This window comes from Acipenser ruthenus, chromosome 20 (genome assembly GCF_902713425.1).
Source record: "Acipenser ruthenus chromosome 20, fAciRut3.2 maternal haplotype, whole genome shotgun sequence".
NCBI classification, from domain to species: Eukaryota; Metazoa; Chordata; class Actinopteri; order Acipenseriformes; family Acipenseridae; genus Acipenser; species Acipenser ruthenus.
This window is the reverse complement of record NC_081208.1, coordinates 381,076-396,036: the sequence shown is the minus strand read 5'-3', so window position 1 is coordinate 396,036 and position 14,961 is coordinate 381,076. Positions and strand designations below refer to the sequence as shown.

Sequence of the window (14,961 nt, the reverse complement as noted above, 5' to 3'; positions counted from 1 at the left end):
ACACAGAGATCAGGAGGGTCACAGAGAGAGAGAGAAGAGATCAGGAGACAAACACACACAGAGAGAGACATCACGTTCTTCTCTCTCTTGCCTCCTGTGTTATGATCGCAGTGTTTGTTTGTTTCTTCTCTCTCTTGCTGAGCAGCTGGAGCTGGGCGCGGGGGACATGCACGGGCCCCTCTTCGGCATGAAGATATTCCGGAAACCTCACGCCCTCGCTGGTCAGTACCCGTCGTTCACCTTGTCCTGATGACCGGGTCAGCGGTGTGAAGGAGCTGTGCTCTGTGGTTACAGTGACTGCTGGGATCTGCCATTCACTGTCATTGGGTTTCAGCACATCACACTTACTATTCAAATCCAAGAGCTTAGAAAGAACGAAGTACCCACACTCTTGCTGTAGAATTGTCACAGCTGCAGAGGCATGTAGTGTACTTCATACACCATTACTTTCCCCGTATATGATAATGTCATCGCTGCGGTGTTCTGTAATAATGTAACGCCCTTCATGAAACAATTGACCCTGGAGTTCCACTGTCCCCTTCAATTCTAACCCTCCCTCTCTCCCTCTCTCTGTCTCTCTCCCTCTCTCCCTCTCTCTCTCTCCCTCTCCCCCTCTCTCTCCCTCTCTCTCCCTCTCCCTCTCTCTCACTCCCTCTCCCCCCCCCCCTCTCTCCCCCTCTCTCCCTCTCTCTCTCTCTCTCTCTCTCTCTCTCTCTCTCTCTCTCTCTCTCTCCAGTTTCCTGACGGCTCAGTGCGCGATGCAGGTCTCGTCCCGCGGTGTCCGGCCCCGGCCTCACCACCGTCCTGGCGCGACACCTCGACAAGAACACCATGGGGTACCTGCAGTGGCGCTGGGGCACCCAGTCTGCCATGAACACCAGCATCGTGAGAGACACCAAGACCAGTCACCTCACCTTCGCACTGCAGGTGGAGAGGGGAGAGGGGAGAGGGGAGAGGGGAGAGAGTCGGGGGAGAGGAGAGGGGGGAGAGACGGGAGAGACGGGGGAGAGGGGGGAGAGGAGAGGGGGGAGAGGGGGGAGAGAGGAGATGGGGGAGACGGGAGACTGCCGTTGCACAGCAGTTTCATCCATTCCTGGTTTCATTAGGAGTTTTAATAAGACACACCTGAGCTTGTTACCTTTACACTGGGGCTGATCAAGGTGCTAGTAAAACCTGGACTGGGTGAAACTGCGTTCCATCACTGCACTAATATGACTAATGTGTCAACTGATACCTGCTCTCTGTGTGGTGTGGTGTGGCTCTGCTCTCTGTGTGGTGTGGCTCTGCTCTCTGTGTGGTGTGGCTCTGCTCTCGGTGTGGTGTGGCGTGGCTCTGCTCTCTGTGTGGTGTGGCGTGGCTCTGCTCTCTGTGTGGTGTGGCGTGGCTCTGCTCTCTGGGTGGTGTGGTGTGGCTCTGCTCTCTGGGTGGTGTGGTGTGGCTCTGCTCTCTGGGTGGTGTGGTGTGGCTCTGCTCTCTGGGTGGTGTGGTGTGGCTCTGCTCTGTGTGGTGTGGCGTGGCTCTGCTCTCTGGGTGGTGTGGTGTGGCTCTGCTCTCGGTGTGGTGTGGTGTGGCGTGGCTCTGCTCTCTGGTGGTGTGGTGTGGCTCTGCTCTCGGTGTGGTGTGGTGTGGCTCTGCTCTCTTGTGTGGTATGGTGTGGCTCTGCTCTCTGTGTGGTGTGGTGTGGCGCTGCTCTCTGTGTGGTGTGGTGTGGTGCTGCTCTCTGTGTGGTGTGGTGTGGCACTGCTCTCTGGGTGGTGTGGTGTGGCTCTGCTCTCTGGGTGGTGTGGTGTGGCTCTGCTCTCGGTGTGGTGTGGTGTGGTGTGGTGTGGCGTGGCTCTGCTCTCTGGGTGGTGTGGTGTGGCTCTGCTCTCGGTGTGGTGTGGTGTGGCTCTGCTCTCGGTGTGGTGTGGTGTGGCTCTGCTCTCTTGTGTGGTGTGGTGTGGCTCTGCTCTCTGTGTGGTGTGGTGTGGCGCTGCTCTCTGGGTGGTGTGGTGTGGCGCTGCTCTCTGTGTGGTGTGGTGTGGTGTGGCTCTGCTCTCTGTGTGGTGTGGTGTGGCTCTGCTCTCTTGTGTAACTGTGATGTTGTCTGTTCTCAGCTCGGGATCCCTCACTGCTTCATGATGCTCAGCTACCAGTACAAGTTCCAGGACGAGGATCAGACTAAAGTCAAGGGCTCCCTGAAGTAAGTGCCGCGGCTAAAACAAAACACAATGACAGAACAAACTGGAAGAGAGATCTGGAAGCTGTGTGAAGAGACACCCGTCACACGACATAGTGACTTCCTGTAACAGACAGCAGGACCAGGTGTTGATTTGATGCAGCTATCTGACATTCCTTTGATGGTTGATCCTGTTGTATTCAGTAACCCTGTGCTGTTTTGTGTCTCTGTCTGTCTGTGTCTGTGTGTCTGTGTCTGTTTCTGTGTCTGTGTGTGTCTGTCTGTGTGTGTGTTGCAGGGCTGGGTTCTTCGGTACTGTTGTGGAGTACGGTGCGGAGCGGAAGATCAGCCGGCACAGTGTTCTGGGGGCCACAGTCAGTGTTGGGGTACCCCAGGGGGTCTCCCTCAAAATCAAGTACGTGCTCTCTCTCTCTCTCTCCCTCTCTCCCTCTCTCTCTCTCGCTCTCTCTCTCTCCCCCTCTCCCTGCAGATTGAACAGAGCCAGTCTGTTCTAATTCAGTGTATCTGTGTGCCTGATATCCTCTCTCTCTCTTTCTCTCTCTGTCTCTCTCCCCTCTCTCCCTGCAGATTGAACAGAGCCAGTCTGTTCTAATTCAGTGTATCTGTGTGCCTGATATCCTCTCTCTCTCTCTCTCTCTCTCTCTCTCTTTCTCTCTCCCTCTCTCCCTGCAGATTGAACAGAGCCAGTCAGTCCTAATTCAGTGTCGCTGTGTGTCTGATATCCTCTCTCCCTCCCTCTCTCTCTCTCTCTCTCTCTCTCTCCTCTCTCTCTCTGCAGATTGAACAGAGCCAGTCAGTCCTAATTCAGTGTATCTGTGTGTCTGATATCCTCTCTCTCTCTCTCTGCAGATTGAACAGAGCCAGTCAGTCTTAATTCAGTGTCGCTGTGTGTCTGATATCCTCTCTCCCTCTCTCTCTCTCTCTGCAGATTGAACAGAGCCAGTCAGTCCTGATTCAGTGTAGCTGTGTGTCTGATATCCTCTCTCTCTCTCTCTCTCTCTCTCTCTCTCTCTCTCTCTCCTCTCTCTCTCTCTCTCTGCAGATTGAACAGAGCCAGTCAGTCCTAATTCAGTGTATCTGTGTGTCTGATATCCTCCCTCCCCCTCTCTCTCTCTCTCTCTCTCTCTCTGCAGATTGAACAGAGCCAGTCAGTCCTAATTCAGTGTATCTGTGTGTCTGATATCCTCTCTCTCTCTCTCCCTGCAGATTGAACAGAGCCCAGTCAGTTCTGATTCAGTGTATCTGTGTGTCTGATATCCTCTCTCTCTCTCTCTCTGCATGATTGAACAGAGCCAGTCAGTTCTGATTCAAGTGTATCTGTGTGTCTGATATCCTCTCCCTCTCTCTCTCTCTCTCCCTGCAGATTGAACAGAGCCAGTCAGTCCTGATTCAGTGTCGCTGTGTGTCTGATATCCTCTCTGTCTCTCTCCCTGCAGATTGAACAGAGCCAGTCAGTCCTAATTCAGTGTATCTGTGTGTCTGATATCCTCCCTCCCCCTCTCTCTCTCTCTACTCTCTCTCTGCAGATTGAACAGAGCCAGTCAGTCCTATTCAGTGTATCTGTGTGTCTGATATCCTCCCTCCCTCTCTCCCTGCAGATTGAACAGAGCCAGTCAGTCCTAATTCAGTGTATCTGTGTGTCTGATATCCTCTCTCTCTCTCTCCCCTGCAGATTGAACAGAGCCAGTCAGTTCTGATTCAGTGTATCTGTGTGTCTGATATCCTCTCTCTCTCTCTCTCTGCAGATTGAACAGAGCCAGTCAGTTCTGATTCAGTGTATCTGTGTGTCTGATATCCTCTCTCTCTCTCTCTCTCCCTGCAGATTGAACAGAGCCAGTCAGTCTGATTCAGTGTCGCTGTGTGTCTGATATCCTCTCTGTCTCTCTCCCTGCAGATTGAACAGAGCCAGTCAGTCCTGATTCAGTGTATCTGTGTGTCTGATATCCTCTCTCTCTCTCTCTCTCTCTGCAGATTGAACAGAGCCAGTCAGTTCTGATTCAGTGTATCTGTGTGTCTGATATCCTCTCTCTCTCTCTCCCTGCAGATTGAACAGAGCCAGTCAGTTCTGATTCAGTGTATCTGTGTGTCTGATATCCTCTCTCTCTCTCTCCCTGCAGATTGAACAGAGCCAGTCAGTTCTGATTCAGTGTCGCTGTGTGTCTGATATCCTCTCTCCCTCTCTCACTCTGCAGATTGAACAGAGCCAGTCAGTTCTGATTCAGTGTATCTGTGTGTCTGATATCCTCTCTGTCTCTCTCCCTGCAGATTGAACAGAGCCAGTCAGTCCTGATTCAGTGTATCTGTGTGTCTGATATCCTCTCTCTCTCTCTCTCTCCCTGCAGATTGAACAGAGCCAGTCAGACGTACTTTTTCCCGATTCACCTCACGGATCAGCTCCTCCCCAGCGCTGTGTTCTATGCCACTGTGGGGCCGCTGGTATTCTACCTGGCGATGCAGAGGCTGGTTATCCACCCCTACCTGAGCGCCCAGAAGGAGCAGTACGTTTCGTAATAGCTGTCTGTAGGCTGCGTGCGCTGGGACAGCCCCGTGATGGTTTAAGAGTGTGTCTGTATGAGCAGGTGTTTGTGTTTCCGTGGTGACTGAGCCTGTGTCTCTGCACAGGGAGCTGGAGAAGCAGAGGGAGAGCTCGTCCTCCGACATCGCCAGGAAGAAGCAGGAGGCCGAGGCAGCCGTGAGTGTCCGTCCGTCCATCTATATGTGTGTCTGTCTGTGTGTGTGTGTCTGTCTCTATATCAATCTAGCGATCTGTCTATATGTGTGTCTGTCTATCTATCTAGTGATCTGTCTATATGTGTGTGTGTCTGTCTAGCGATCTATAGCTCTGTCTCTCTGTCCCGCTGTCTGTGTTTTTGTATATCTATCTCTCTCCCTCTCTGTCTACCCCTCTGTCTCTGTGTCTCTCACTCTCTCTCCTCTCTCTCTCTATCTGTCTCTCTCTGTCTCTCTCTATCTCTCTTTCTTTCTACCCCTCTCTCTCTCTGCCTCTCCCTCCCTCTCTCTGCCTCTCCCTCCCTCTCTCTCTGCCTCTCCCTCCCTCTCTCTCTCTCTCCCTCCCTCTCTCTCTGCCTCTCCCTCCCTCTCTCTGCCTCTCCCTCCCTCTCTCTGCCTCTCCCTCCCCCCTCTCTGTGTAATGGAGGTGTTTGTTTGTTTGTTTCCCCGGCAGGTGCGCTTGATGCAGGAGTCGGTGCGCCGGGTCATCGAGTGGGAGGAGTCCAGGATGGGTACGAGACACAAACACAACCTGAGAGCAAGACACGGAGACAGAGAGCTTCCTTTAACCTCAAGCAGGACCAGATCTCACGATTTCAATGCAAATACACCAGCGTGCTGCAGCACCAGATCACACGATTTCAATGCAAATACACCAGCGTGCTGCAGCACCAGATCACACGATTTCAATGCAAATACACCAGCGCGCTGCAGCACCAGATCACACGATTTCAATGCAAATACACCAGCGCGCTGCAGCACCAGAATCTCACGATTTCAATGCAAATACACCAGCGTGCTGCAGCACCAGATCACACGATTTCAATGCAAATACACCAGCGCGCTGCAGCACCAGATCTCACGATTTCAATGCAAATACACCAGCGTGCTGCAGCACCAGAATCTCACGATTTCAATGCAAATACACCAGCGTGCTGCAGCACCAGATCACACGATTTCAATGCAAATACACCAGCGTGCTGCAGCACCAGAATCTCACGATTTCAATGCAAATACACCAGCGTGCTGCAGCACCAGATCTCACGATTTCAATGCAAATACACCAGCGTGCTGCAGCACCAGAATCTCACGATTTCAATGCAAATACACCAGCGTGCTGCAGCACCAGAATCTCACGATTTCAATGCAAATACACCAGCGTGCTGCAGAGGAGCAGCAGTGTTTGATTCGGTTCTGGTTTCTCTCCAGGCCTCATCATCCTGAACGCTTGGTATGGGAAGTTTGTGACGGACACCAGCAGGAAGCAGGAGAAGGCAAAGGTGATCGATGTGACGGTCCCGCTGCAGTGCCTGGTGAAGGACTCCAAACTCATCCTCACAGACGCGTGCAAGGCAAGGCACAGCACAGCCGAGAAACTTAATGAGGACTTCAACAGCTAACGCTGCCACTACAAGTCTCTCTCAGGGTCTTCAGTGTAAATTCAATGGCAAACGTTTCCACTAGAAGTCTTTCTCAGTGTCTTCAGTGTAAATTCAATGACAAACGTTTCCACTAGAAGTCTTTCTCAGCGTCTTCAGTGTAAATTCAATGGCAAACGTTTCCACTAGAAGTCTTTCTCAGCGTCTTCAGTGTAAATTCAATGGCAAACGTTTCCACTAGAAGTCTTTCTCAGTGTCTTCAGTGTAAATTCAATGACAAACGTTTCCACTAGAAGTCTTTCTCAGTGTCTTCAGTGTAAATTCAATGGCAAACGTTTCCACTAGAAGTCTTTCTCAGAGTCTTCAGTGTAAATTCAATGGCAAACGTTTCCACTAGAAGTCTTTCTCAGTGTCTTCAGTGTAAATTCAATGGCAAACGTTTCCACTAGAAGTCTTTCTCAGTGTCTTCAGTGTAAATTCAATGGCAAACGTTTCCACTAGAAGTCTTTCTCAGTGTCTTCAGTGTAAATTCAATGGCAAACGTTTCCACTAGAAGTCTTTCTCAGCGTCTTCAGTGTAAATTCAATGGCAAACGTTTCCACTAGAAGTCTTTCTCAGCGTCTTCAGCGTAAATTCAATGGCAAACGTTTCCACTAGAAGTCTTTCTCAGTGTCTTCAGTGTAAATTCAATGGCAAACGTTTCCACTAGAAGTCTTTCTCAGCGTCTTCAGTGTAAATTCAGTGACAGACGACTAATGTGTGTAGCTGTATGCGTACAGCGTTTAATTCTACTTCGGTATAAATAAATATTCTCAATAGTTGATGTGTAGAAATGTTGCTCCTATGGTAACACTCTGAGCTAACCCGCTCCCCCTCTCTCTCTGCTGCCCCCTGCAGTCTGGCTTGCCCGGGTTTTACGACCCCTGCGTTGGGGAGGAGAAGAGCCTCAAGGTGCTGTATCAGTTCAGAGGAGTCATGCACCAAAACCTGTCTGGAGACACAGAGGCACTTAGGATACCAAAGCAATGTGAGTGGAGTTATATACACCTCTGTGAGTCTGTCTGTCTGGAGATACAGAGGCACTTAGAATACCAAAGCAATGTGAGAGGCTTTATATACACCTCTGTCTGTCTGTCTGTGTCTATCTATCTGTCTGTTAATCTCTATATATCTATGTAAACACACACAGTTCCTCTCCTCTGTGCATGTTTCCCTACAGTGTGCACAGGTAAAACCAGAGGCTTTTGTTTTTATTAGAATTTTATATTCACGAGAAGCAAGAGCTTTTAAGACATGTTGTCCTCTCCCCTTGTCCCTGCAGCTCACAGGATTGATGCAGACACTTAAGACATTAAGGGACGAGAGCATGGACAGAGAGAGAGAGAGACGGACTGGACTGCACAGCCAGGGAGCCTGCAGACCCCACGCTAACAAACACACACAGATGTGAACATTTTTTATTGCTAGAATTATTATTATTATTGTTATTATTATTGATATTATTATGATGAAGGTGGTGACACAGAGGCGCGGGGCACTTTCAGGAAACATGTACTGGGACTGTACTGGGGACTTGCATGGGGATTTTACATGCAAATGAAATGAAAAGATACCAGTGGATGATTTAAAACAAAAGAAACTGTGTGTTTGACATCTGTCTCTCTGTGTGTGTTCGTGTCTGTCTGTCTGTCTGTCTGTATGCTTGTCTGTGTGTGCCTGTATGTATGTATGTCTGTATGCTTGCTTGTGTGTGTGCGTGTCTCTCTGTCTGTATGCTTGCTTGCGTGTGTGTGTCTGTCTGTCTGCTTGTCTGTCTGTGTGTGTCTGTGTGTGTGCGTCTGGCTGTGTCTGTCTGCTTGTCTGTGTGTGTGTGTGTGTCTGTCTGTCTGTCTGTCTGCTTGTCTGTGTGTGTGTGTGTGTCTGTCTGTATGCTTGTCTGTGTGTGTGTGTGTGTCTGTCGGTCTGCTTGTCTGTGTGTGTCTGTCTGTCGGTCTGCTTGTCTGTGTGTGTCTGTCTGTCGGTCTGCTTGTGTGTGTGTGTGTGTGTGTGTGTGTGTGTGTGTGTGTGTCTGTCTGTGTGTGTGTGTGTGTGTGTGTGTGTGTCTGTCTGTATGCTTGTCTGTGTGTGTCTGTCTGTGTGTGTGTGTGTGTCTGTGTGTGTGTGTGTGTGTCTGTCTGTATGCTTGTCTGTGTGTGTGTGTCTGTCTGTCGGTCTGCTTGTCTGTGTGTGTGCGTCTGGCTGTGTGTGTCTGTCTGGCTGTGTGTGTCTGTCTGTCGGTCTGCTTGTCTGTCTGGTTGTCTATGGATCTGTTTTAGAATGTACATGTTTGCTGGTTTGTTTTCATCGTTATGGCAGGCAGCTGAAGTTCACACAGACTCTTAGAAATTTTGAAACAGTGTTCCAGACGATGATATATAATTGACGCTGCCTGGTCTCTTGAAGGTCGGGGTGGGTCAGTGCTTGTCCCGATTGCAGCCTGTAAGGCCCCCCACCTCCCCTCAAGGTCCTGTTTAAACTACAGGGAGAGTCTGTCTGTGAGACCAGGGGACCCTGAGCAGATGACTTGCTGCTGTTTCCCCACTAGGTGTCACTGTTTCATACACCTTGACCGAAGAGAAAATTGACGTCAGAAACAGAAGTTTAAAACCATTTCAATCCATTGTCAACGTGATGAAGCACACAGGAGAACCCCAGCCTCTGACAGGACACGTGTGTGTGTGTGTGTGTGTGTGTGTGTGTGTGTGTGATTTAATAACAAGGCTTTCATTTGAATCAAGCCTCAGCCTCTTATTGTAGTACTGTCAGTGTTGACTGCTTTACTCTCAGCCACATGCGACTCCCCTCTTTCTCTCTGGAAAACTGGTTTATTTTGAGCTTGTTTTCCAAACATCCAGTCCACGTTTTCCTTAACAGCCACCTGACCGTTCTGGACCAGTAAGCTGGATTCTCTTTGTCTCCCAGTTCCCACGCAGTGGGGGAGAAACCTGACACTGTTCATGATGTCACTGCACCCGGTGTGGGTCAGAGTGCCGGGTGTGGGTCAGAATGATGGGTAATTATGATAATTGTGGTTACCCCGTGACTCCACGCACACTGGGACAGAATGGGACAGTTCAGGCTTTTCAACTCGCATCGCAATGCATTCTGGTACAGTTTACCTGTCTCAGGTACCTTTCACAGCAGGACTACATTAACCAGAATGCATTGGGGTCTGTAACGCCATGATTAAAAAAAAAACACCACAAGAAAAATGATTTTGTCTCATTCTTTGATTATTTTCGATCTTGAACAATAAGAATAACACAATCAAATCACACTCTGAAAGCCAGTAGCTTTAGAGAAGGGAGTGTGTGTGTGTGTGTGTGTGTGTGTGTGTGTGAAGTCATGAACACACACGACCCACCTCAAAGTGCAGATCCCAGCCAGAACACCCAACAAGCAGCCAGGCTGGACACACAAGACTGGCACTGCCAGTGTGGGTGCGGCAGGTAGGCTCTCCATTGCAGCTGGATCAATACCAGACCGCTTTCTAATTTCAGAGTACGGTGTGAGAGCGCTTCTGCTGGTTTCAGCCCAGTCTCGGATCGCAGTCCTAAACGAGGGGCTGGGGTCGTGTTGCTTGATACTGCAGGGATGGAGGCAAGACTCGCGTTGCATAGCAGTCTGATCCACTCCTGGTTTCACTGAGGCTGCGTGGGCCAGTGGTTAAAGAAAAGGGTTTGTAACCAGGAGGTGTGACCGTGTGCGTGACCCTGTGTGTGACCCTGAGCAAGTCGCTTCACCTCCTTGTGCTCCGTCTTTCGGGTGAGACGCTGTTGTAAGTGGCTCTGCAGCTGATGCACAGTTCACACACCCTGGTCTCTGTAAGTTTCCTTGGTTAAAGACGTCTGCTAAATAAACTAATAATAAGGCACACCTGAACTTGTTAGCTCTACACACTGGAGCTAATCAAGCTGAAACTGGAGTCTTACTTCCATCCCTGCGCTAACAGGAGGTAAGAATAATGCATTTCAAAGCCCCTCTTTTATAAAGCATGTTTTTCGCCTGGCTGGCTGCGTCCCTGTAACCTGTGAGCTCAGTGTTCACACAGGGTCCGCCCCCGCGGTGCTCCGATTGGCTGCCCGCAGCCTCTCCAGCTCCCGATTGGCTGCCTGCAGCTTGAGTTTGGTGCGGCGGATGATCTCGACCTTCACCTTTAACCTCTTGCGCAGCTTGGCGTTGGACTCCACGGCACCGAAGAACCGCGCCTTCATCACCCGCAGGTCCGAGAGTGCGTAGCTGTGCTCGCGCGATACCGGCTCCGGGGGGTGCTAGAGAGGAGGGGGGGGGAAACTCAGTGAACAGGGCATTCACATTCTAATGTCTACACTAGAAGGCACTAGAGCTCTATTTGCTGGTCCTGCTTGACTCCTGATCTGTACCAGTGTGTGTGGAGGCTGGCTCTGGTCCTGCTTGACTCCTGATCTGTACCTGTGTGTGTGGAGGCTGGCCCCGGTCCTGCTTGACTCCTGATCTGTACCTGTGTGTGTGGAGGCTGGCTCTGGTCCTGCTTGACTCCTGATCTGTACCAGTGTGTGTGGAGGCTGGCTCCGGTCCTGCTTGACTCCTGTACCTGTGTGTGTGGAGGCTGGCTCTGGTCCTGCTTGACTCCTGATCTGTACCTGTGTGTGTGGAGGCTGGCTCCGGTCCTGCTTGACTCCTGATCTGTACCTGTGTGTGTGGAGGCTGGCTCCGGTCCTGCTTGACTCCTGATCTGTACCTGTGTGTGTGTGTGGAGGCTGGCTCTGGTCCTGCTTGACTCCTGATCTGTACCTGGGTGTGTGGAGGCTGGCTCTGGTCCTGCTTGACTCCTGATCTGTACCTGTGTGTGTGTGTGGAGGCTGGCTCTGGTCCTGCTTGACTCCTGATCTGTACCTGTGTGTGTGGAGGCTGGCTCCGGTCCTGCTTGACTCCTGATCTGTACCTGGGTGTGTGGAGGCTGGCTCTGGTCCTGCTTGACTCCTGATCTGTACCTGTGTGTGTGGAGGCTGGCTCCGGTCCTGCTTGACTCCTGATCTGTACCTGTGTGTGTGGAGGCTGGCTCCGGTCCTGCTCCCCCTTGACTGGCTCCACCCCCTGACAGCGTGAACACTGCCTTGACTCCTCCCCCGCGGGAGCCACAGGGGTCGTCGGGGTCACAGGTGAGGGGTCAGGGTCATTCTTCAGCTGCTTCAGAAGCTTGCCGTACCGTCTCACCTGAACAAAAAGAAAGAGACAAGAAGCACCAGACCACAGAGGCATAGCAGTGTGATCCATTCCAGGTTTTCACTTGAGCTTGTTAGCTAGACACACTGTGGCTGATCAAGCTCGCAGTAAACCCCGGAAGGGGGTGAAGCGGCGATGCAACCGGAGTCTCGTCTCCACACCCCTGTAATGAAAGCGGCCGTGTGCCCGTACCTTGGGCTGGCCCTGGGTGGCGTTGAAGAGGGTGGGCACGGCGTTCCAGGTGAGGTTCTTGCGGTTCCCGTAGCTGCTGAAGCTCTCCGGGGTGAAGTGCTGGGAGCAGATCACCATGTGCCTCTTGGGACAGAAGTCCGCACGCCCGATGTTCTCCAGCCACTCCTGCAGGAGGTGGGGCTTGCTCAGGGGAAACCTGGGGGGAGAGAGAGAGTGGTGATGGAGAAGGAGAGCGAGAGAAGGGTGATGGAGAAGGAGGAGAGAAAAGGGGATAGGGAGAGAGAGAAAGAAATAGGGGGGAGAGAAGGGGATAGGGAGAGAGAAGGGGATAGGGGAGAGAGTGGTGATGGAGAAGGAGGAGAGAGAAGGAGATAGGGAGAGTGATGGAGAAGGAGGGAGAGAGAAGGGGATAGGGAGAGAGAGAGTGGTGATGGAGAAGGAGGGAGAGAGAGAGTGGTGATGGAGAAGGAGGGAGAGAGAGATGGGGATAGGGGGAGAGAGTGATGGAGAAGGAGGGAGAGAGATGGGGATAGGGAGAGAGAGTGATGGAGAAGGAGGGAGAGAGTGTGCTGGCCGGTGAGTGAACTTGCATGTGCAATGCAATGTCATTCTCCCCTCTAAAGGTAATCTGCAGAGGCAATACAGTGCCAAAGGAATGACACACGTTCTGCAAATCGAGAGCAATCTCACAGCCCTGGAGAAGCGCTTCTGTATCCTGTGCAGTACCTGGGAAATACAGTGCAAACCGACAGCATCGTCCAAAACACAACTGCGCTGCTACACCGCTTCACAAGACCGGGTGCCAGGATCTTCCAAGGAACTTTGAAAAGCACAGAACTTTACAATTATGTTATATATATAATATATACTTAAATATAGAATCAGCCCGTACCTGTGGAAGGTAAGCTCCGGGTTTTTAATATAGAATCAGCCCGTACCTGTGGAAGGTAAGCTCCGGGTTTTTAATATAGAATCAGCCCGTACCTGTGGAAGGTAAGCTCCGGGTTTTTAATATAGAATCAGCCCGTACCTGTGGAAGGTAAGCTCCGGGTTTTTAATATAGAATCAGCCCGTACCTGTGGAAGGTAAGCTCCGGGTTTTTAATATAGAATCAGCCCGTACCTGTGGAAGGTAAGCTCCGGGTTTTTAATATAGAATCAGCCCGTACCTGTGGAAGGTAAGCTCCGGGTTTTTAATATAGAATCAGCCCGTACCTGTGGAAGGTAAGCTCCGGGTTTTTAATATAGAATCAGCCCGTACCTGTGGAAGGTAAGCTCTGGGTTTTTAATATAGAATCAGCCCGTACCTGTGGAAGGTAAGCTCCGGGTTTTTAATATAGAATCAGCCCGTACCTGTGGAAGGTAAGCTCCGGGTTTTTAATATAGAATCAGCCCGTACCTGTGGAAGGTAAGCTCCGGGTTTTTAATATAGAATCAGCCCGTACCTGTGGAAGGTAAGCTCCGGGTTTTTAATATAGAATCAGCCCGTACCTGTGGAAGGTAAGCTCCGGGTTTTTAATATAGAATCAGCCCGTACCTGTGGAAGGTAAGCTCCGGGTTTTTAATATAGAATCAGCCCGTACCTGTGGAAGGTAAGCTCTGGGTTTTTAATATAGAATCAGCCCGTACCTGTGGAAGGTAAGCTCCGGGTTTTTAATATAGAATCAGCCCGTACCTGTGGAAGGTAAGCTCCGGGTTTTTAATATAGAATCAGCCCGTACCTGTGGAAGGTAAGCTCCGGGTTTTTAATATAGAATCAGCCCGTACCTGTGGAAGGTAAGCTCCGGGTTTTTAATATAGAATCAGCCCGTACCTGTGGAAGGTAAGCTCCGGGTTTTTAATATAGAATCAGCCCGTACCTGTGGAAGGTAAGCTCTGGGTTTTTAATATAGAATCAGCCCGTACCTGTGGAAGGTAAGCTCTGGGTTTTTAATATAGAATCAGCCCGTACCTGTGGAAGGTAAGCTCTGGGTTTTTGCTGTTGTACCGGTTCGTGCAGTTATACGCCGAGCAGCTTTTGGGCATCTTAAGTTTGTATTTCCGCCCGTCTGCCTGCCCCTAACAAAAATGGCCACCGGAAGTCCTACCACGACGAGAAAAAGCTCGCTAAACAATCCCAGCTGGAGTCCGCGTCGCCCCTCAGCTCGGAGAACAACGAGCGCACTGATAAAGCAGCCCAGGCATGCAAAAACACGCGCTTCCAAACATGTGCCCTAAAAACAACATCAAAGAAAATCAAAACCAGCGCGCATCCGCAAACACGGCAATGGTAAACAACTTCACCGTTTCACAAGAACGACGTGATGCTGCAGTGGATTATGGGAGTCGCCCTCCACCCTCCGCCCCTCACCACGGGGACGGGGCATGCATGCTTAATATTAATGAGCTCGGGTAAAACACTGCGTGGGGCTACACGGGACCCGCACTCGGACAAGCAGGTCCGGCTGCTGCAGCTGCGCGGTAAATAAGTTTAAAACATCAATAAGACTTTTTTTTGTTTCCTGTATTTGCTTCTGCCTAGAGGATTGCTAATTGCTCTTGCAGCCCGCCAGCACCCGTAATAACGTGCTAATATAAAGACATAAGGAGTTGCGCGCTGTTTTGCGTGGTGTATTGCACACATATATAAAATGCATTGGTTTGTAATTCCCCATTCATTGAAGCCGAGTCGGACGGCATGGATATCCGCTGTATTTAAATGACAGGGGGGCAGGATTGTTCCAAACACATTATTATTGAAGCACGTTGATGGATTTTTATGTCATGACTATTTGGAACATGTTTTATAATTATTTTATTTCTCTAGAGACCTGCTTATCCGGTTGCAGTGAGACTCGGTAAGGTCATTCCTTAGTACAGGTTACTCAGTGCATTTGGATAGTGGCAGGATAGCTGGGACTTCACCTGACTTGTGAAAATATAGTCTACAAAAACCAAATGAATGTACAGCAGAGCTGCCCAGGAGACTCCCTCGTGAGGAGGCAGTGCTCTCTCTGCCTCCTCATCCATCCATTCCTGTCTCTCTACACATTTATATCACAACACAAAGTTTTCGTTTCGTACAAAGTGGATTACACAGCAGGAGCTGCCCTCCAGCACAGCTTCAGCAGTTGTGCACATCACACATGTAGCATCATTACAGCCCTCGTGTCCGGACTGCGGACTCCAGTCATCGCAGTCTTTTCAAACCAGGCATGTTGTGCAGCACAGCGAGGCCTGTGTGGCTCAAACAGACAAA

At 50.6% G+C, this 14,961-nt stretch overlaps 2 protein-coding genes across 6 annotated transcripts; one reads left to right on the top strand and one right to left on the bottom strand.

Moving 5' to 3' along the window:
* Positions 1-145: 145 nt before the first annotated feature.
* On the top strand, positions 146-7,927 carry LOC117969874 (dnaJ homolog subfamily C member 11-like; the record flags this gene model as incomplete). The annotated part of the gene is given in 11 exon segments (XM_058992965.1): positions 146-204; positions 722-785; positions 787-927; positions 2,097-2,182; positions 2,457-2,573; positions 4,522-4,677; positions 4,802-4,871; positions 5,364-5,421; positions 6,119-6,261; positions 7,186-7,315; positions 7,610-7,927. Coding segments are annotated over 11 exon segments (1,050 nt in total), but the record flags the coding sequence as incomplete, so codon positions are not given.
* A 1,136-nt stretch (positions 7,928-9,063) lies between these two features.
* Positions 9,064-14,150, bottom strand: LOC131696808 (THAP domain-containing protein 3-like). 5 transcript variants are annotated; one of them, XM_058992962.1, is made up of 4 exons: positions 12,985-13,622; positions 11,725-11,920; positions 10,759-11,523; positions 9,064-10,598 (listed from the first exon to the last, which is right to left on the bottom strand). In XM_058992962.1, exons 2-4 carry the CDS (start codon positions 11,839-11,841, stop codon positions 10,371-10,373), a joined length of 1,110 nt encoding a protein of 369 aa, XP_058848945.1. In that variant the 5' UTR covers positions 11,842-11,920; positions 12,985-13,622; the 3' UTR covers positions 9,064-10,370. The 5 variants fall into 5 exon arrangements, with proteins under 5 accessions (XP_058848945.1, XP_058848944.1, XP_058848942.1 ...); XM_058992961.1 differs by lacking the exon at positions 12,985-13,622 and adding an exon at positions 12,617-12,971; XM_058992959.1 differs by lacking the exon at positions 12,985-13,622 and adding an exon at positions 13,675-14,150 and having other exon boundaries at positions 9,067-10,598.
* Positions 14,151-14,961: the final 811 nt, after the last annotated feature.

Coding starts and splice junctions, on each gene's coding strand:
- LOC131696808 (XM_058992959.1), bottom strand. CDS start 13,748: ATGCCCAAAAGCTGCTCGGCGTATAACTGCACGAACCGGTACAACAGC. Junction 11,921..13,674: donor CCAGAGCTTACCTTCCACAG/GTACGGGCTGAT, acceptor CTCTCCCCCCAG/GTTTCCCCTGAGCAAGCCCC. Junction 11,524..11,724: donor CCACCCAGGGCCAGCCCAAG/GTACGGGCACAC, acceptor CTTTTTGTTCAG/GTGAGACGGTACGGCAAGCT.